Here is a 22,835-nt window from a genome sequence, read left to right as displayed (position 1 = left end):
TAATGTTTAAAAAGATGATGAATCACATCAGTATTGACACATATCCTTGGGTAAACGGTGATGCTCATCTCCCGTCAGTGTGAAAACCAGCCATTAACTCCTCTCTTTTTTGTCCTATTTTTAACTGTTTAGCCACAAGAACACCCCGTTCTTATCCCATGAGAGCTCAATACCTGTAAAACTCTTTGGTGAAGGACTACACTGAAATAAAAGAAATATATACCTTGCTCACACACTTGCTGATGTTTTCAGATATATAAATAAGTTTTGAGTCACAATTTCCACCTACAAAACTGTACTAACACTCCCCCAATAGGTATGATTTATCTATGTGTCTGCTATTTGATTTTGCTATTATTTTTACCAACACATTTGCCAAATAACATAGATTGCATCTGTAGCTCCCAAGATGACTCTTGAAGCCTTTTCAATAGGCTGGTGTAAGACTAACTACTCACTATTTGTTTGATACACAAGCCGATTAAAGCAATAAGCACTGTTCTGTATCTCAAATTCTTTCAAGATTCTCTGGTTTATAACATCTCATCCTGAGACTTTGTTGCTGCTCTGTTTATCTGTAGAATTAGTTTATTTATCTAGAAACAAGAAGCAGCAAAATTCTAGGAAGGAAGGTAGAAATCGAGGGACGTTTTCAGACCAAAGTCTTTCAGAGTCACAGATTTGCAGAGCTGGAACGGGAAAGCACACAGCTCTAACAAGGGGGACGCAGATGTCTTAAGTCATACAAGAAATTAATGCAGGATTTCTTATTTGCCTGTAACTCTCACTGTTAAAAAGATGCTTGCCCATCCCCTTCTGATTTATAAATTTCAATTTTTAAAAGTGATAAACTCTGCATATATAAATTAATATTAGTTTTGGACAAAATAGTAGTTTTAGTTAAATGACATATCTTTCTATTGCTTAAACCGCAGGAGAGAAAAACAAAAGAAAATGTATCAAGTCTAACTTCTTTCACAAGGCCTAAAAGAAAGTTAACCAATGAATAATGGAAAGACTTTGAATGCATGTGTAAGTGTAATGTATATATAGACAACCTATGTATATTTGATTTTAATATTTCCCAATCCTGTAGATTTTTGGTTTCCACTCTTTGGAGATGTACTGTCTTTCTGCATAAATGAAACCTACCAGATGGATGATTCTAGAGTATAAATACATAAATAATAAACAGTTTTTCCTTCTTCTGCAACTCAAGTTTTATTTTAAATTCAAATTTTGGACTCCATTAGTCTATAGTACAGTTAACGCACCATTAGCACTGCACTTGGCCATATTTAATGCATTTTCAATCTGAATTACTGAGCTTTCCTTGGATAAAAACAGAATCTGATACGTTCCAGAAAAGCAGCTACCCTGGATACAGCCACACAGCTTTGAAGTAGGTTTTCCATTTTTACCACTTAGGAAAAGAAACATTAGCACCTGGAAAGATTTTTTAGTTGGGAGAGACTTTGAATGATGATTTGCCTTTTGACTGTTTTTACAATTGGATTTTTCTTCTGCTAGGAGGCCAGACTGCAAAGATTTACTATCATCGCACTGTACACAAGGGAACTCTAAATTTTTCAAGGGACTGTTGCACAGATAAGTACTGAACTCCTTCTGACAGCTTTTAAAGGAACACTGGCCTGTTCATGGCACGTAACTCTCACTAACTCAACCACTTCAGTGAAACTCTTTTTTGATATAACAATCATACCCACGTCCTACAATAAGAAGATTGACAGGGATAAAAAGAACCCCAAAACACTACCATCCTTTACTTCTTTAAACATTTACACTATCAAAATATCCTCCTCATTATTAGATTAGTTGTGGTATTAGAGGTGTTTGTTCAGTAGCGTTCCTTTTCTTCTGTAATTTATACTCGACCTAACGTAGTCATTAATGTTCAGATGGTACAACTGATAGACAAATGTCTGTTATAACAAAACCTTTGTGACTTCTAGGGTTGGGGGGAGGGATTTGTATCTTTTTTTTTCCCCCTTCCAATCTCCAACACTGCTACCGTCCCTTAGTTGCATCAGTTCAACACATGCCCACATTCTTTTGTGGTCTTCACATGCTGGCTACTGCCATACAAAACTGGCACAGAAAATGTATCGTTCTGGTGTTTTGTTTTGTTCTTAAGGATTTGTGTTATTATCACACCTTCCTTACTGAAGGACAAACAATTCCAGCAAGCAAATTGCCAGAGAAATGCGGCAGCTCCTTCATTTGGGAATCATATTCCACAGCTTCCGTAAGGTACCTCAAGAGATACAATGACTAGTAACAGTAATAGCTGAGTGGAAGGAAGCAAAGGAAGCAGCACGATCGTGGACTTTGACCAACGTCACTGCATCAAATTCTCACATCAGGAGTGCCAAAGGATCGTCAACGTACTCATGTAGGGATCCTGGGTTTTCTCTTCTGTCTTAAAATGATGCAGTAAACTACAAGGGTGTTCCGTTTTGTGTGTCTTGGAGAGAGGAAGATCTGAAGTTAATTCAGAAAAATTTGAAATCACGATTCTACGGAAACAAGGTACTTTCAACCTGATGCTCAGCCTTCTAAGCCATTTTCTCTCAGAAGTTAGGTGACATTACCCCAACTAAGTGATGCTGCTTTGTTATTTGACTCGCAAGAACGTTATTTCCTGTAAACCACCGAGTGCAAACCAGGAATTCTTTGGATGCACAGGAAGGCAATATATCTGACAGAACAATGGAACACACAGAAGAGGCATAAACTCTTTAGTGCTCTATACTGCTTAAACTCTCAGTGATCCCATTTCTCCATCTGCAGGTAGAGGATTCCACCGATTCCGCTCACCCTCATCACAACTGAAATAAGCTTAAATGATTTCAGACAAAAAATGAAATGAAAGCCATTGGAGAAGCAAAGTTTGTCATACTCAAACTGAAATATTACTTGAGAAATGGAGAACCAAAGCTATGTTTACAGGAAAGTCAAAATAATAAACTCAGGGAGCACATATACCAGAAATTGTATTCATTACTGCAATTTTACATGCCCTAACGCAGAAAGTATGTACAGTAAACATCCTTACCTTTTATTGCAATGCAGATCATAAATAGGAGTTTTGAACTGTATGGACTTGACCATCTCTCCTGTTCGCAAAGAATAAAGGTCCACACAGCAGTAAGGTGGGCTTGTGCTAAAAGGAATAAAAAAAGATTTTAACAGAACGAAGGATTTTCTTGTAAAATTATTTTTTAATTATTTCAACCTCCCTATATTATTTAGCATGCTAAATGAAAAATCCAGCAATATGAACAGAATTCTGAGGAACAAAAGCCTTCTACATTAAAGAAAGGTGTTATTAAAATTGAATTATGATATCTACAACGATCAAGAACCTGTATTGTGCAAATAATTATCAAGCACTTAGTTTCCTTTGTCACAAACAAGACTCTGGAACATCAGATCTGACCAGCAAAATACAAACCATTTGACAGGCAGGAAGACTATACAGACTATACTGTAGTTATTTGAAACAGAGCAACACTTTCCTGAAGGGAGTACTTACTTCACTCCACGCAACAGCTGAATCATTTGACTTGATTTGATAGAGACACATTACACAGAATTTACATTACATCTCTGATGGACTTTTGTTTGAACTATATAGATCTTTTCAACTGCCTTCTGTCACTTTTATCATTTTAATATAAATAAAACTCGAAGGCCAGTTCTTAATAAAAAGCCTTGCTTTCTTTTGAGAGGGAGAAAGTGCTGAGTGTTCCGATAGGGTTGAGGAAGGTAGTGGTGGAAACCATTTTACAAGCTGAGGAGAGGCTTTGATGTGGCAGTTCTTTTCCATAACACCTTTTTTCCCCTCCAAGAACGCATTAAAATGTTGGCTACTTCTAGGTCAACGAATATGAAGCAGCACAAATTGCCAGCTGTACAAACATATACTAAGTATTGGTAAAGGAGGGTGTTTCCCCTTGCCCATATCTGTTTTATTTTACAGAGTTTAACACAATTCCTGACACAACACTTGCTTGTCTTTTGGATCTGTCCAAGCTGCTCGAGAATTTTCTGGAGAAATGGAGCACAAATGCCAACTGTTTACCTCAAATGCCTCAAGATAATAGAGTAGTACATACAATAAGTATGCAGCAGAGAAACAATATACAATATATGCACAGAAAGACAACGTCAAAGAAATAATAGAAAAAAGAAGTTTTGACATTTTGCCTACTGAAATTCTTCCCAAAATATACATTTTTCTAGGCACATACCTAGGCTAAGAACTAGAGGGTGCTATTTATTACTTTTAAGCACTTCAAAGGCCCTTCAAAAACACTTTTAAAACAGTGAGACCCAAGTCTAGTTACTTTACATTTGAAGCTCGCTGCTGCTAGAAAACACAAAAAACCACAGCAAGGTCTACGTGCAAACTTTTTTTGATTTAAGTACATTTATTAGCTACAGGAAATTATTGTTTTGATATAAGCATACACAGATTCTTATTTCAAAACAGAAATTATAGAAGTTGATATACCTAAAATTATATTAGCATAATTGATACCAATTAGTATTTCCATATAAGCCTGTGTTGAACAGGTCCATTTTGACTTGAAATATGGCTAACTACAGGACTACAAGTCAAGAGTATGCACCTTCTAATATATATTGCACCAACAAAATTATGGGTAATAATCCTGTCACTCAAAGAATAGTTATTATGTCACACCCTTCTTTTGGCTGATCATGGTAAGACCATTCTACCAATGTTTTTTTAAACTACACTGGCTAAAAGCCAGTAACTTGAGTCCAAGTGCTAATAATCAAGTAGTAGTATGGACTAGGTCAGAACTACTCTGAAATTCTACCTAACTCCAATTCAAAAGTCCTCTTTCCAAATGTTATCCGTCTTTTAATTCCATGGTACACTGCAATCCATGATCAGAAGATAATATGCATGTTTTAGGGTATTTTATTTTTTTTTTACATAAATACAAGGACAAGTTCAAATACACTTGAGGATGCTCCTAGGATCTAGTCAGCAGAAACAAATGGCAATAGCCAGAACGAGTCACACTTGTAGTCCTTTCTTGTTCCATAACGCTTGAGTTCCCAGCAGCACAGACACTCATTGCATTGTTGAAGAGAATCCCATAAAGCAAGGATTCTCCAACACTGCAAAATTTCATTTTGTTTCTTTTCCAAAGACATCATTTCTCAACCATTTGAAAAGTATGAGCCTTTTGAATGGTCTTTCTTTACCCTCTTTTGTATGTCCTCAGCTAGCAGCAAGATCAATGCTTCTACAACAGGAGAATGAGGATTATAGACATAGATCTAAGGATTCATTTCTCTGTCATAGCACTTAAAGACTAATAACAGTACCTTGATGAGCCTACACTACTCACAAGCAGTGACGCCAAAAGCTCAGGCTCAATGGTTCTGTGTACTTTCCTTTCCCGGCCTCTGATATGCAACGGATTCTATATTGACCTATTTTAGCGTATTAAATCAACACAAAAATAACACTTTGTCCTCTCTTTCTCCTCTAGAGGGAATTATCCCCCAGGTTATTTCACCGAAAGGGCTCAGTGAAAGGTCTAACAACCATGGAAGCAAGAAAGGAAGTAGAAACACATGAATTGAGCAATAAAAGATGTGCAACAGGGTTGCAAAAGCTAGAACTGGCTTGCTACCACGGAGTTGCAGCACCATGCAGCTTTTTCTGGCCCTTTATGACTTCCACTGAACTACTCCTAATTCACAATCTTCTTGAAACAGAGAATTCAGAGATCCCTACAGCCCATGTTGCAGAGGAAATCAGACTCAAATACAGTGGTCTCTTTACTTTCTTCAAGTTAAATATGTAGACTGAGTCTTGGCCATAGCTTTTAAAAGCTAGACATCTCAAGTCCTTTTAACTCATTATTTAAGAATTTGAACCCAAACCCGCTAAGATCAAAAGCAGAGGATGAATGTGTTTCCCTTCTTCCAATAACATTTATACCACATACATTTATCTCATTATTCTGCTATGTTACCACAGAGCAGGAAGATTTACACTAAGCAAGATGCCCCATTTAAATACACAAAAAATTCCTGTGTGCAGTAAGATGAGGCATCATTAATGATAAACATCCTGGAGTTCTTTTTGCAGAGTCTCCAGAAAAATTTACTTAGGCATAATGCTTTGTTCTTAGTAATTTTCTTCACTAAATTATCAAATACACAATCAAATATTAATTTTTCAAAATGACACCACCTATGAGAACAAAAAAATAACATTTAGTGTAATCAATATAAGTAGATTTAAATTATAGCTACAAAACCAGAAGTATCCAAACTACTACCGAACACCACCAAAATCACCACAGATTGCAAGACGGAGCCCCACAAACTTGCAAAGGCATCTCTTGACAATCGGAAGATCTTGAAACCTTCGAATAGTATGAAACTAAGATTACCACATCTTGTTCTGTTTCAGGAACAGAGTAATGAACATTCATTTCATCAGAAGATCATCCAGATATTGTAAGGAAGTGTGCTTGACGAACTAGTTGATGGCCTCTCCTAGGCTATGCTAGCAACTACCATAATTGGGGAGAAAATTAGACAAGGAGACTCATAGGTAAGGTGGGTTTTTTCCTGATAAACTGAAGGTTCACACAAGTCTCATTGATGAGAAGGGCTCCAATCATATTTCAGTGTACCAGTGATGATAATGTAAAGGGGAGAGATTAAGACAGGAATGTGAAAACAATGGAGTTTGCAGTCTGGTAATAACGTTAAGTCTGTCACAAATAAAGTTCTTGCAAATTACTCCCACAGATTATCAACACACTTTTGTTATGTATCCCGACTCATGAAATAGTTGCTTAATGCAGAAATATCAACAACTTCTTTAAAGCTAATGGACACAAATCCACCAAGGACTTCAAAGTGTTGGCCTTAATAAACATACAAATACAGTCAGGCTCTTGTATCGTCTTCTATTTGACTGTTGCAGTGCACGGACAGAAGAAAAATAACAGATGCCTTGTACAGCTGGCACTTGATTACATCTGTGCTTATGCATCACGACATAACTATCACCTCTTCACAGATTTGCTAGCTATGAGTCAGTATTTATAAAAGCTCTGTGTAAAATGTTTGCATACAAACATACCGTACAAAACACACACTTTTTATGTGGGGGAAAAAAGGAGAAGGCTGATGGAACTAACACGAGGCCAAAATTTTCTGTGCCTAGAAAGGTTTTACTCTGCTGCTCACAAGTGTTTTCTTTCCTCCCTGCTGCCTCTCCCCACTCTGCCATGTGACGAACACCATCCCGCTCAAAGAGAGAATGGACATCAATTACAGCATGGCCTCATCAGTCCAGAAAGGGAAAAAGGAAAAAAAAAAGTTTCAGAGACATAAAACTGAAATAGAGCTTTTGCTGAAAAAGCTGACCACCAGGCCTTTATAAGGCATTCTTTACATGAGGCATTTTCCAGCTGATTGTGTCATTTAAAAAAAAAATAATCATCTGAGGCTGGAAATTGTTTGGGGAACACAATGCATCATTGTATATTTTGTACCATCTTCACAGAAGATAGGGCTAGAATCTTTAGAAAAAGAAATCAAGGGAAGCATCTCCACCTACTTTTTTTCTGCTCTACATGTATACAACATAAGCTTGATGAGATATACAACGATGCCACTTAAGAACAATGATAAAAGTTATGGCATCATAACACATTTTAGATAGCAATAAAATTGCTAAAATAATAGGTACAACCTTTGTTAGGGAAAAACGTACAGTTGTACAGGACATTGTTACAGCAACAGTAGTTTCTATCACCTGTACTCCTTTATACAGGCTCTGCAAATTTCTTCTGGAAAACAGTCAATTAATTTATTAAAATGACAAAATGAATGAAAACTTTAGAAAAAGGTGAATTTGTATCAAATTATCAATGAGATGACACGAAGAGATTACACAGACTCCTCTAGCAAATACAGAAAAAACTATCATTTCTCAAGAACACAACATTACAGGGATTCTAAGCAGTATCAGTTTGATAAATAGCCTATCAAAGCTTGTCACAAAAAAATAAAAACGTTCTAAAGATGAGTTAACTTCAGCATCTGTAGATTCAGTTGTTCTGCCTTGACATCCTTTACTAAAGGCGACATAGCTGCCCACAGACAATCACTACAGCATTCTCTACCCAGAGTCTCTTTTCGGTAACTTGACTTCACGTGATGGAACAAGGGAAACAGCTTATTTCCAGCTGCTATGTAGAAATCCATCCTCATCGAAGGTGCGACTCTGTAGTACACTGCATGTCCCTCTCGCCTGTCGAAACTGCGTTACAATGAGCTCCATCCTTCCCCAATTACACAAAGAATTACATCACATCTGCCTTGTTCTGTACCCTTACAAGGAGCTGCTTTCTGTATTTACTCAGGACAAATATTGCACATATTAGCAGCAGGTTTTCTGGAGTAATGATCCCTTTCTTTCTCTTTTATAGTTTGCACGTTAAAAGAAAAATAAACTCCTTTCCATCTTGTACTGACCTTCCTAATGTGCAGGGCAACGTGAAGAGTTTTCTATAATGAAAAGAAGTGTAACGGCCACTATAGCTACACCAGTACCACTCTTCATTATTCTAATGTATTCCTCTTGTGATGCTTTGTTTGTTTGTATGCAATTTGCAGCAATTGTGGGGTTTTTTCAAGCCCAGCAGACCCAACATAGAAAATAGCCTTATGTTTGATTACTTTTGGTGCCTTTAAGAAGGGGTAAAAACATTGAAACTTATACTGAGATCATACTCAAAAAAACTAATAGTACAATAATCTCTTACTAGGCCCAGCTTAAACAACCTTTGGGATTTAAAAAATAAAAATAAAAAAGATGAAATGTTTCTGTAAATATTGTCAGGTGCCTTACATGGAATATAGCTTCAAAACTTATTTTACAGAAGACAGCTTATTTCATTGTCAAGTCAGAAGGGACCATTACATCCCCTAGACTTCCTGCCTAACGCAGGCCATACCTACTCTTATGCCTAGCTCAAATGCTTTAAAAGCGACTCAGCCCTGGCACTGAGTAGCACGTCACATACGGAAAACAGGAGAGAGAAAAGTGACCGCAAGCCCAAGGAACTGGCTGGAGAAGGTATGCCCAAATGGTCTGCACAGCAAGCAACTTGGGAAGGATTTTTAAAAAACGCTAAAGCATCAGATCTACCAATAAGTTAGTGGTAAAGAACAAGCTATTTCCCTACAGGAATGAGGGGGACCCTGACAGTGACACAAGTTTCTAAACAGCAGAGCAGTGGATAAGATTAGCCAGTAACCTGTTCTAGCTGTGGTCGCTCTCTGATATTTCACAGAAGGGAAGAAAAGCAAAACAAAACCAGACTACACTGTACAGAGTTAATTAATTGTATATTGGAAAAATTCCTTCCTGAACCTTGACACTTGAAAGTTGAAGCATGAGATTTGATTATGATCTCTGTAGTAATATTATTAGCATGTTGAGACCACAAAGGCAATTCTGTTCTCCTCAAGGCCCCTGAAGAAGGTTTGCTCAGATTAACAGATTTCAATACTAGAAGAATCATCTTCTCTTTCCAGGCCATGCACAAAACATCCCAGAAGCTCAAAGAAATTATTTTTTTACCAAGCAACCTAATCTTTTCTTAAAAGACTTCGAGCAACAATGACTCCTCTATTTTTATGGTAAGTTGTTCCAACATTTAGGTCATTTTATTTTTATGAAATTACTTGTTATCACAAGATAGAATCTGTACATACTCTGCTTTTCAGCTTTTACGTCTCTGTCAACAACACGCAAAAAAAAGCTCACTGCATTCAGTCATCTTTTGCTTAAGTCAGTAAGCATCCAAAGCCATCCAGCCACTAACTAAACAGCAGTAAAGTGAAAAAGATGTGTAAGCCTTAAGTTGCAAGGTTTGTTTTCCAGCCCTAGCACATCTTCACAGTCCTCCTCTGAGCTCTCTTCGGTACTGCAGTATTCTTGCCTTCTCTCTGAAGGATGCACATCAGAATGAAAACTTGAAAAAAAAAAAAAAATATTCAAGGATTGCATTATTTATTCCTCAAACACCACTGCAGAAAAAGTTTTCGTTAATACTTTCACCGTCTAGTCCCCTAAAACTCCCTGGGTCTCTGCATCAAAACTTTCCACAATAAAAGCTTGAAAACTCAACTCTAAGTAATTTTCTTACTTTCATTCATGGTATTTAGCAGATTCATTCAAAATCAGAAAAAGCAGAGTAAGATTTCTCAGAAAGTGACACCAAAAGTGTGTGTGTAGCAGTGAAACACAAAGCAGTAGAGACATTTTAAGTGTACCACAAATTGCAAAAAACATGGAAGCACTTAGTTTTAAATAAGAAAAACCTGTACCAATCTTAGACACGTGTTACTAAATCTAATCCTTTGAATTCAAGAGAGGAAATTATTTGATACAGCACTAAAATATTCATGTTAAATACCAAGAGATACAAACTTCACTCTCGTACCTTCCTCAAATATTTTGATCAAGTCTAACAGTCTAGTAAAAAAATGTTCCATCTTATCCTCTTACCACCTTCGTAGTCTCACGAGCATAGAACAAAAATATTTTCGAAAGTCATCAAATCTGCAGAAACCATTTTGTTACAGGTAAACTTTAAGTCTCAGTCTGAATACACCCCAAAAAAGACATACCAAAAGAAAACCACATCATTTGGAAACCCACATCGTTCGCTCATATGTGGAAAGAAAAAAAGATGGGACTTGCGTGATTGTGCCAAGAAGACCACCAGGCAAAAAGCAGCACAGCCATCTGCGTGTGCAATATGCAAGTCAGCCACTAACGTTTTGAACAAAGGGAACAGATAAAAGTGAACTAAGACACAACAGCTCCCGTGCAACATGCTATCAGGTAGGCAGGACAGAGATGCAAAGAACTGGGAAGAGAGGTACTCCTCCTTTCAGTGTCTTCCAATGAAAATTCTTGAAAAAGATCAAAACAATATCTAAAGCGTCAACCCCTACACCTTACAATGCTAATGTTTAAAAACTGCATTAATGATTTCCCTTTCTACTTTTTTGATTTCAAGGTCAGAAGTATTTTGTTTCTGTAATTTCATAAGCAAGACACTTCTTCACAGCGTAGAGCCCAACTGTTAAAACGACCCAGGACTGACCCAGGAAGGACTGGTTTCTGTCTCCGTCGTGGTCTGTGGGAGAACCTGGGGCTTGACGGTGGTCCGCTGGTCCTGAGGCTTGTAAACCACTGCAGGGCACTGTCAGTGCCTTGTTTCTCTGTCTCTGCAGTGCCATAAATCCCCATCCTCAGGTGAAAACAGCTGCAAGGTGTGCTACTGTATAAACTTCTCCTGCTTACAGGCAAATTTATACTCTCATATTATCTGCTCAGGTATAAGTTAATTCTATAAATTATTGAAGACAAATGTGTTAAGCAACCATGTTATGTCATATCTATTTAAGCCAAAGTTAAATCCATTTTGTTGTTAGCCAAAATGATTATTAAAGAAGCTAAACTTCATTAAAAGGCAAAACTTGTAACTAAATAAATTACATTGCCATATCATTACAAGCTTTGTAACACTGTTGAAAGAAGACTTAATAGCACATTAAAATAAGCTTCTTGTAAAGCAAGTAAATTCTTTGCCTTATTCTTCATGTCTATCCTCATGTAATGTTACCATTTGTGTTTTAAATGTTCTATCCAGTCCTGTACCCATTATCCTTCTCAAGGGCAATAGCATTTTTTTTCATTATCTATTAACTTCTATCAATTTAATTAAAGAGCTATGGAAAAGACACCAACCTAAAGCAAAACATTTGCAACAGTGTACCTTTGGAAGCAATTTAAGCCCTTTACGTAAAAAGCCGATTTCATGCAAGGCAATTGCTATGTTGTTTACTTCTATACTCTCTGTATGGCTAGCTAAGGTAATGAATTAATATTTAGAATTCACTGATTTTGAGGTGAGGAAAAAAAAAGTTGTTCTCTGACTACGCATATTTCAGTCTCTCTATTACAGAAGATTACAAGCCTCAGTTTCTTCCATCAGATCCTCTTTTTATTAAAAAAAAAAAGTTTACCCTATGTTCTGTTGGCTTCCAAGCCAGCTTCTTCCCCACTGTTTTATCCTTGTTTATTGGTTCACTAGCTGATATTTGCTGTCGAGTGTTAGGTATACAGCCTCCCACGAAGCCGTTCTAATTACCATTCCATGAATCAGTTGTCAAGTGCTGCTGTAAGTGGCAAGGCCAGCACTCCCCTCCAGGGGATCAAGTGCATCCACTTATCGTAACAATAGAGTATAACCTACATACTACATGCATGCACCACAAATAGCATTTATCACAGTGGCGTGAACATACAAGACACTTCACAAAAAAAACACAGCAAGAAAAGCCCTAATTCTAAAGGTTTATTACCCAAAAAGCACTCCAGGAAGAACATAGGTCGTAGGGGGGAAAAAAACCAAACCCAAAAAACAACAAACCGTCTGTGTTGCATTAATAATGCAGTAAGCAAGATGTTGGAACGCAGTATTTAATACTGACTCATCACCAGACAGGACATCATCACTTTAGTAGACACTACAGAAGTCTCATACCTGTGAAAACAGCTGCCAGCCCATTTTTAAAGTTCAGATCTGAGAATTTCAGACAGATTTCAAATGCTCAAAGCAAACTACTACGGGTCAAATCTGCAGTTATGTTGAACTGTATAGTTCCAGATGTTGCTATTTCTTTTTAAAAGGTGTCAAAGTAGCCCTTAGTTACAAGCAATATATAGAAACTTTTCCCTTATACGAATACTGTTGATAAGTACAAGATAACGACATATGAGAATAGAAAAAAAAATCTATTATCAGTAAATTCATCTGGAAATTAATATAGTGTTCTGTAAGAAAAACCCTGCTCACTCTTTTACTACCATAACACACTGCATCTGTTTCTTTAAAGGGATCAGAATACATAAAAATTATCACCAAAGAAATACCTTCTAAAACAAAATAGAAAACACATACCGGATTTTAAACTGTTCTGAGTTTAATCTAAAAGTGCAATACAGCTATGCTTACTTATGCTACTAGGAGATAAATGTGGGAAAAGAGAGATAGACAGGAACAAAGCTTTAACATAAAATGGCTGTCTACATAAAAGCTACTTAAAGTTGGGGTTTGGGAGCTTTGTTTCCAAACAAATGAAGAAAATCACATTAAAAACAGCCTGATGGCTGTAGGGAGATCTACCACTCTATAAATATGCTTTGCACACTTATTTAAAAAACCAAACCAGTACAAACATTAATTGTTCCTGACATTTTACTTAAAATTGAAAGATCAAAACAAGTATAATTACGTTTAAGACATGTTTCTGCAGACAAAAACCATTAACTCTCTCATCAAAAAATATTTTAGAAGTGTATCAAGTGCTTATAGGTGATACAATACAGTTACCTGAACTGAGTACCCATTACGCTGAACTTTGCGTTCAAGCGCTTTCAGGATATCCGCTCATGTAACTTGATGATGTTTTGCTTGTACCATTTGAGTAAGAACGCAGATACACAGACTCCTGCCATCCCCACTTCTACGGGCTCATGCTTAACCACGGGCGAAGGCAAGCCCTTTCCACTCTCCTGTTTGTACAGTATCGCACACTGAACTTGGGTTTAGCTGGATGCTGACAGAAACAGACTTCTCTGCTGCAGCTTCTACAACAACCACCCACCTAGTTTCCAAAGTTTGCCATAGCTCTGTCAGCAGAAAAGACGCAGCAGAATGCTATCATCCAGGGCATAGGAAAAGATCTGGTTATTGAGCGAGCTGACAATTCTACGTTAAATAAATGAAGAGCAAAACATTCATTTCAACGTAGTTAAAAAGTCAACCTACTACAGGGCAATGCAGAGAAATGTTTCCTCACCAGTTCTGCACATTGCCATCATCTGCAATTTTGGGTGAACATTCAGATGCCACTGCTGATACAACGAGGTTACTCTCAATCATGTTCCATAGTTCATACGATAGGCAAAACCCCATACCAAGTACAGAGGGAAAAGTTGTTGCCACTCTTGGGGCTGTATGGGGGAAGAACCTGAAAATACAAATTTTCTTGACAATCCTGGAACAGATGTTTTGAACTGATGAAGGTCATGGATTTTTTTAAGGTCTGATTACTTTCGACAACCATTGCGTCCACTTTTGTTCAATCAAATCAATAGCTCCTTTGCTGCCTCCCTGTAGTCGAGGTGTCAGAAAGACTGCGAGACACCAACGAGAGGAGGAAAATTTAAGACTAGGTTTTATCAACGTATTGGTATTATGGTAATAGATACTATAAGAAGAGTACCAAGAGTAAAAGCAGAAAAGTAAAAGGGAAAGAGAATCCTCAAAAATATTAAAATGCTTAGCAACCTTCAAATTGCTCTTCAGTTCCGGCAGCAGATGGCTCTTCCCCCACGCTGCATTACCAGCAGCATGTAGCATGTTTCTACTATTGTGTTTTCTGTCCATAACAACATTACTCATTCTCATCATCAGAAAAGACTTCCTAGATTTGTTGGGGTTTTTTTTTAAATTTCAAAGTGCATGAAGCTAAATAAAGCCATACAACAGCCTATAACCTACCTTTATGTTCCATGGCATGTTGTATTACATTGCTTCGTTCTACGGCATGTGGCATGCCTGTCGCTGAAGTGTAAAATATAGCACAAGCTGGCTTTTCAGCTGTGGCATGCTTTTGCAGCGAGACTTGAGTGTGACACACTTTCCACTTCACTGAGACATACCACATGTTACAAAACATAGCTGTCCCATCATATTTCGAGTTAGTTAATAAGGGAAGATTAGCGGCATCTCAAGAGATTTGTTTATCTACAAGGCTTACTTGAGCATAGCTATCACTGAGGAAAAGTACATCTGGAGCTCCACTTTTCAGATCAGAGTTATTTCTTCTGGTATATATGGACTAGATTTTGCTATTATGTGTAACCAAACAGTTCTTTGATACAAAAGTTAAGATTCTGTACCAGCTATCGTTGATCAATCCATGAACATATGCTTAACTGGAAAAGTTTCTGTAAATCGTGGAAAGCATGAGCCAAGATTAACTTCTAAGTAGAATACAACTGCATTTCTGTCATACCTCTTATCAAAGATTAGTATCACCGTGATCAGCTGATTAAGCGTACAACCTGGTAGATAAATTTATTTCATTCTGTATTTTTGGAGGAAATAAAAGAGTTGTCTTACCTTTCTTCTTACTGCCAAATGAAGCAGAGTTCACCACTGAAATATATACATGCAATCCGTATTGCAGTAAATGCTACACTGATCTTCAAGATCATACAAGATGGATCAAAACCAAAAGTGTATAAGCTTTTTGCACATCAAGAGACAGATGCATGTCACAGCTTAATAGAAAAATATCATATTTCTGGGAGCACAACACTAGGAGCAAATTGATACTGAAATATCTCAGTTCCAGCCAAGTTTCACCAAGCACGTGTAGAACCCAAAGAGAGGTGGTTTTTTTTTGACTCGAGGCATTATTATGTATTGACAGCACTTTCTGATCAACAGCATATCAGAAGATCGCATAGTTAATATAGATGGCAGTTGATTATTGCAGCATACGTACATTATTTCTATGTATCTGAGGTGTTATTTGTAACATTTAACAATGCCAAAATTCTACCAGAAGCTAAAACCAATCTGAACTGAGAGTCAACAGAACTCATTCTTCTGAAATGCACTATAAAGCTTCTTCAAAAATACAGACCAAATCTTCGCTCAGCTATTGTGAGTGTCATGTTCCTCTGCAATATGTGTACGTTAAAGGTCCCAGCTGGCGTGTGACTGAATACTCAATATATTTAAAAGGTGGTTGTACCTGCAACTATTAACGTGACAAAAGTATTATGAAGGACCAAATGTTTTATCCTGTTGATTCCTGCAACAAGTTTCTTTAGATTTCAGGGTGGTTTTTTTTTTCTTTTCTGGGCTTTGCCTTATGATTCATGGCTCTGACAGGCCTATTGGCATCTTCTCCTCTCCCATGTAATCATCACCAACAAAGGCCAAATTAAGCAAGCAGCTCCACGCCCGCCTGCCCTACCATCCCAACCCCTACACAAAACCACTCTTTGGATTCAACATTAAAGAAAAAACCTTGTACCAACTTGTTTTATCTGAAATAGGTTTGCCGCTGGTGTCATTAATAATACACGCTGAAACTAATGGGATCGTGCAACACTTCATCACCTCTGTATTAAGTAGCCTCTCTGCCTCAAATTGCGTGACAGCCAAGACATCTTTCAGTTGCTTACAAGTCTACTAAAATGTAATTGTTTATATGCTACTATATAGCTCGAATTACAATTTTTGAGAAGCTTGAAAACAATTCTATTTCCAAGAAAGACTTAGAGGGTTTTAGAGGGCAGATGACTGAAGTTGAGCAGAGATAAGCTTAGATCTTATGGTTAAGGCACTTGAAAAGTGCTGTGAACAGCAAAGCCTCTGTGAGGTTCTGGTCACATCAGAGAGGCCAAAACTTTCACAAGTGCCCATTAATTCTATGTTCTTATGCCCTACCTGATTTGATTTATGACTTGACATAGGAGACCATGATCTTCAGACGCGCAGAATTTTCTCTGTAACTGAACTCACTGAAAGCTGGTTTGAACATATGAAATAGAACCTGAAAATAATTACTCTGAACAAGGAGCCCCGTAAAGAGCAAAACCAATAGTTGCGTTTTCTTTAACCTGGCCTTAATGTTGAGATCCTATATGAATTACTTAACATTAAAAAAAAAAGTGTTAGCTTATGTTATAGCCCTTCTCACATCCAGTGAGGACATCAATACAGCCACCTCCTTTATTGGACCACTTTTCATAAAATTTGGAGGAATTTCACAGTTAAATGCAGCAGATATTTCCAGGAGGAATCACAATTGCTAAGAAGAGGCACACCAAAATGCGGCAGTCTCACCACAGTCACCTAATACAGCAGATGCTGAAATGGGAGATACGGTCCTTCAAATAGTGCAGGCAAAACTGATTAAAACTTTTGGCATTATTTCATTAATGCCTGGTCTGAAAAATGAGATAATTATACTGCACAAATATTCTATTAATAATGTAAATCACAATTAATTTTAAGAAGTTTCTGAGCAACCATCCAAAAATGCAGTAAGTGGTTTCCTCAGGTGTTATTCTGAACATATTACCTGGTCAGGATTTAAAGACAGAAGGGATTTTGAATTACTGAAGAAAAAAATTACTGTATTATGCATTTTAAATTATTTGTAAATTTAAAATGTTAAAGCTACCAAAATGTATTCACTCTGCTTCAAAAAGCAGATCAGAACTAAAGAAAAAGAATAATTGTATCATATTTTTTAATTGATTCCACTTATTGTGTTTTAATTGTCTTTTTCCACACTTCAGAGATGTAAAAGAATCTGATCCACACATGAATGCTTGAGCTCAGCAAACTCCCTTGACTTTTCCTCTGTATACTAAATATTATTGACAGAAAGCAAGAAAAGAAAAAGAATAAGGATGACTCCGGAGAGACTGCTGCAAGAGAGAAAATGGCATTTAGTAACAGATGCAAAGTTCAAATACCATTAAGTTGTTGTGAATTACTCAAGTGGCAGCAATTGTGCAACAATACAGATACAAGGGCTGTAAGTTAATGCAGTTAGTAATCAGCTGTTCAAACTATGAGCATGAAGTGACAGCTATTATTTAGGAAAAAACATATTAAATAGCATCTTCTTTGACCTGTTTGAGAACTCTATCTGATGGTGCTAGTATCCTCAGAAAAAGAGAGCAACTTAAATAGTCCTGAAATTTCTAACTATTTTTCAATGTACTTTAAATCCTTCTTACAGTATATAACATAGAAATAACCCTCAACCATATAGGAAAAGAAAGTATAATCCTCAACTGTTCTCTGGGTCTACGTCACATTGATTTATAACAGTTATTTCTAAGACAGACAAAAACACACAGATGCAAACAATTACTCTATTTTTGTAGGCAACAAGTGAGGTGGGTGGTAACTGAGAAATTTTGAAAAATCCTGTCACAATATTCCATTTTTTCTTAAGTAACCCTCATCACACAACAAACGCTCACCACATCAGAGACTTTCCAGGGCCTGAAGGGCCGCTTTGATTCCAGACCGCTGCAGGCATTAGTGGGGACATAATTAGGGTAAAAAGTTCAACCACAGCTCCATGTCTAGAGTGCTGCCAGAAATAAATTTCCTCTCATTCACTGGTTTCTACTGTACCCTCCCTGAGAAACATATTGAAAACACATTTATCTTTGTAGAGTTTGTTCCTCTTCTAATTAACTTTATAGCGTTTACAGTATTTAATAATTTAAAGTGGAATTTAAAGTGGCCCTGGAACCAGCAGCTTTGCCTGTAATGGCGCTGTGCATTATCTTTTCCCTGTAGTGCTTCTTTTGACAAGTTACCCAAGGAAGGTATGTGCTCCAGCTGGTTTGATCTGGCTGTGCATTTAGCAAACGGCTACTTCCTTCCCTCCATCTCCTCCCCGTATCATTACATGCACGGGGGGCTGGAAGAGCAGTAAAATGAAACTACGCCTCAGCTCGGAAATCTGCTCTCCCAAACCTCCACGCTATCCCAAGGACCCCTTAGAAAAGGTTTATCTCTTTACTGCTTAATAAATCAAAGCTTTAGAAGGTCAAAACTACCCATAGTTCTCACCGACTGGTCAAAGTTTGACCCCAAATACTCATTTTTCTCCTTCTAGTTTTGATCCAAGATTAACAGTTTATTATAGTTCAAAGGTTATTTCTTACTCTGGTTCACTCGGACAAACATTTGGTATATCAGAAGAACACCAGATCAAATGGAAACTCTACCTTATTCCATTAAAGCTGTATCTCTCAGCATTTTAATCTGTGAGAAAATCCACAGAATTACCAGTAAACATGACTTCAACATTACAAAAATAGTTGAAGTACATGAATATAATTATAGAAACAAGTTACAAGAAAAAATTCTGGGAGAATGAAGAACATTGCTCTCTAGCACATAACATAACAATCAAATCCAACGTCACTACAAGGAATTTAAACTACTTTATTCAGGGGTGGCATCTCTCAGGATCTTAACAGCTACCACACAACCTGTTAAGACTAAACTGATTTCTCTTGCAATGACGAGAGAGGATAATGTTTTTCATCTGCTAGAACAGAAGGAAATCTTTGCAAGGCAGCTGATAGGACGGCACACTTTGCAGTTAATGATGCTTTATAGTTTTTCAACAGTAGAAGAGCCTTTGGGACTCAATCCCTCAAAGCTAACAGAAACAAGAAAACTTTACCCAACTTAAAAGGTTCTATTCTACTTCTCAGAACGAAACCAATTACATTAAGTTTGCTCTCTAGAAATTTCAACTTATACATCCTTGACAGACTTCAAAAAATAAGGCTGAGGAGAAAAAATATGACCGAATTTTGTGGAGTCTTCAATAAAAGACCACAAATATTTAATGAACTTCATAAAATCTATTTCATGGTGTCAAATACAATTGAAAATCATAACCATCTGTCCAACTCATTTTTATGTGTGATTAAAAAAAAAGCCAAACCCATGCTGTATTTTATCTTGAGCGGATACGCCCTTTACATGCTCAGTTCCATGATTCAGTCTCTGGCACAGCCAGGTGAGTCCACAGCACGACCACTGCATTTGCAATGGCATTCCAGTAAAAATATTCCAGGGAGAGTTACTCTGAGGAGTGTGAGAACTGTGAACAAGAACTTCATTCATCATAGCTCATTTCCTTCTCTTGGGTGATCCTTCCAGAAAACTTTGCTGTTTGTCTCTGACAAATCATTTCACAGCTAGCTAATTTTAAACATAAAAGCCACAGACACTCAGAACTGGACACTGGATTTTAGCCGTAACTAGTTACTTTGCCAGATAAGGACTGGGGTCATGTGATTTTAAAATATTAATGCTTTATTTGTTTCTATTCTTACTCATGTAAAGCTCCTTTCTACCTAAACCTTAACACTCCCATAAACACATTCCCGAGTTAAACTTGTGTTAAGGTTAGTAGGTTTTAATCTGCAGTAGCCATGTTAATAAAGCATGCTTCCTGAAAATCTGCTGCCAATTGATTTGCCTTGTAAACTGATCAGCGGGGGAAAAAAACGCTAGCTAGCCAAACTTACACATTTTGTTTGCTCCAACTGCTCCTCCTTCTTTAACTTGCCCTTATTTCCTTTCTCCTCCCATGATTAAAAAGTTTACTTCTTGCTTCTCACGCCCTTAAATGACCTCCATCCAATTCTTCAAGTCACCCAAAATTTTCCATCACTTGACATCATTACATTAATATGTCTTTCTAAAAATATGTACTAGAGCCCTAACACATGCTATGGGCTGGCTGCATAGGTTACTGATTGAGGTCCTTTACCTTCTATAATGCAGAAGGTTGGAAAGACTACTGGCCTCAAACTCCTACTTTTTAGTCTTCCAGAACTGATCTTTCAATTAGCTATACTCGTATAGTTGTCTGATTATCATGCATGCCTATGTAAAATTTTGGCATAAATTCCTACTCTTTTATGCATCTATATTTGGCTTTTTGGACAAAGGACAAGTGCACCAAAGTGTCAAATACTGTTTGTAAGGATGGCTCAGAGACCTGGGTTGCATAGCAAGGAGATCTTCAAGATTTTTTCCCCCTCATCTCCTGCAAAATGATTCATTAACAGGTCTAAAGCCTACCCTGCTGCAAGCCCACGGTTGTACTGATACAATCCTTCAGCTACACTGGTATGCATTTCATTACAAGAATTTATCCCCTTAGCTAATAAGGAAAACAACAACAAAAGAAAAAAAAAATCTTCAGAGTAGAAACAAAAGTTTGGTAACACATAATTAAGCACAATGGGATAAACACTGGAGTCACCAGAACACTTGGCATTTGAGGAAAGGTAGATACTGGGGTTTAAAGTATTTAACAAGTTCTGTAGTCAGGAGAGGTGGTTTCATATGTAAGACATGGCAACTACTCACGTCTGGCTTCCCTGCCCCCTTCTCCCTTTCTGCACCTACACACACTTTATTTTTCTCCTCCTGGCATGGTCACTTCTGTTCTGTTAGCTTTCTTGTTACTTATATTATCTAGTGAAGGGCAGATTTGCAATCACTCTCAAACCTATGACTTCTTTCTTAATAATCTAAAATAAAACAAAATTTTACCAGGCAATTTCCCTTTAAACATCGCTAGTAGCTAAAATGAAGCATTTGCTTAAAATAAAGATATCGGTACATTTACATCTGACCAGAAAAAAAAGCACGCCTTATGTATTTTGGACCTCTCTGGTGTATTTGAAGGTGTTCTACAGATCCAGTATGTTCCAAACTATGGTTTCAACGACCCATATGGGGAAAACAGAAATATATCTCCATTTAACACAACTGGTCTTATCCAGTTATCTTTAAACTGTGTAGCTCCAAACACCACACATTGACTAGTTCTGCCATGCAGTTTTACGGCCACCACTACTACTTTTTTTGTAGATGAAAAAAATTTTCTCTGTTCACCAATTACTAATCTTGATGTTTCACCACCTAGAAAATTCATTAGTACGTAACAAAACCCATCAATTAAATTAGTGTGCATATAAAGATTTGTTTATCTTATCACCAAGAACAAAGTAAGCGTGCCTCTACAGAACTCCACAAAAACAAGATTTATGCAGATGTTCTTTCCCTTTTGGTTTTCCTTTAATTTGCAAATCTTGTAATCTAAGACTGAAGTTGACTGAACCAACATCTAAACCAGCACAGTAGTATCAGCCAAAAAACACAATCTGTTTCCCATTTATGTGTCAAGACTGCATCCTTTTTGGGGACTGTGAAAACTATTGTTTTGAAAAGATTATATAGTGAAACCATGCTAGAAATTTCAGTCATTTTACTAGATGGAAAATTTGACTTAAAATACAAAAATGTGTGTACCAAAAGCTAGTCAGAAACTCAAGACACAAGGCAAAAGTTTAGGAAATACAAACGTCATCTTCCATGGTAAAATACTCACTGTGGGGAATACAAGGATTGGGATTAGTGGCAAATCTCTCGCTACAGAATTTTCCACATAGAGCAGGTGCCAGAAATTTTTAAGTGCAAAGTTTAAAATTTTAGATACACTAAAAAAAATTTTTAAAGCAGGTTCTCAACCATGACTGTCACAAAGAAATTGAGATTTAAAAATCAAGAAATACAAAACTGAATATTAAGACCCTGATTCAGATATTCAAAGGAATGTACATTTTATAAGCACCTATTATATCAATGAGTACTGTATTAGGTTTCATTACAAAAGACATGCAACCCACACACCAAGTTACTCAGAAGTTAATATGTCATTAAATTTGTGGGAGACATACTAAAAATTAACAAGATACTTCCAGTAAAACATTAGGGAATCTCCAGGGTAAACTATTGTATTTCTAAGTTACCAAACAGATCTTTCACTGTGAAAATGACAATGAAAAAAATTTCAGGAATGAAACATAAATCTAAAGAAAGTTTATTTTGCATAAAGTACTTTTATACTTATCTTTGTTTCAGAATGAAGGAAAGAAGTTCTAGCACATTACCACAGACAAAATTATTCATTAATTCTTGCCAATAAAGTACATGGTACATTAGAGGGATAGAGAAAAGTACTGAAGTTACTTAACATAAGTGATATTTTTGAAGTTATTAATTCATAGCTAC

General features: G+C 36.9%; 1 protein-coding gene across 17 annotated transcripts in view; it reads right to left on the bottom strand.

Moving 5' to 3' along the window:
• The window catches only part of BCAS3 (BCAS3 microtubule associated cell migration factor), a 366,523-nt gene that overhangs the window by 312,529 nt on the left and 31,159 nt on the right, over window positions 1-22,835 (bottom strand). For all 17 annotated transcript variants that reach the window (XR_012838343.1, XM_075771147.1, XM_075771145.1 and 14 more), the window contains exon 8: window positions 3,077-3,184. Coding sequence is in view for 16 of the 17 variants with exons in the window: in XM_075771147.1 (XP_075627262.1) it covers window positions 3,077-3,184 (108 nt within the window). In the remaining variant the exon portion in view is untranslated. The remainder of the gene's footprint in view (window positions 1-3,076; window positions 3,185-22,835) is intronic.

Source organism: Balearica regulorum, chromosome 19 (genome assembly GCF_011004875.1).
Source record: "Balearica regulorum gibbericeps isolate bBalReg1 chromosome 19, bBalReg1.pri, whole genome shotgun sequence".
NCBI lineage: Eukaryota > Metazoa > Chordata > Aves > Gruiformes > Gruidae > Balearica > Balearica regulorum.
The sequence above is the reverse complement of the archived record's forward strand: the minus strand, read 5'-3'. Positions and strand labels throughout refer to the sequence as shown.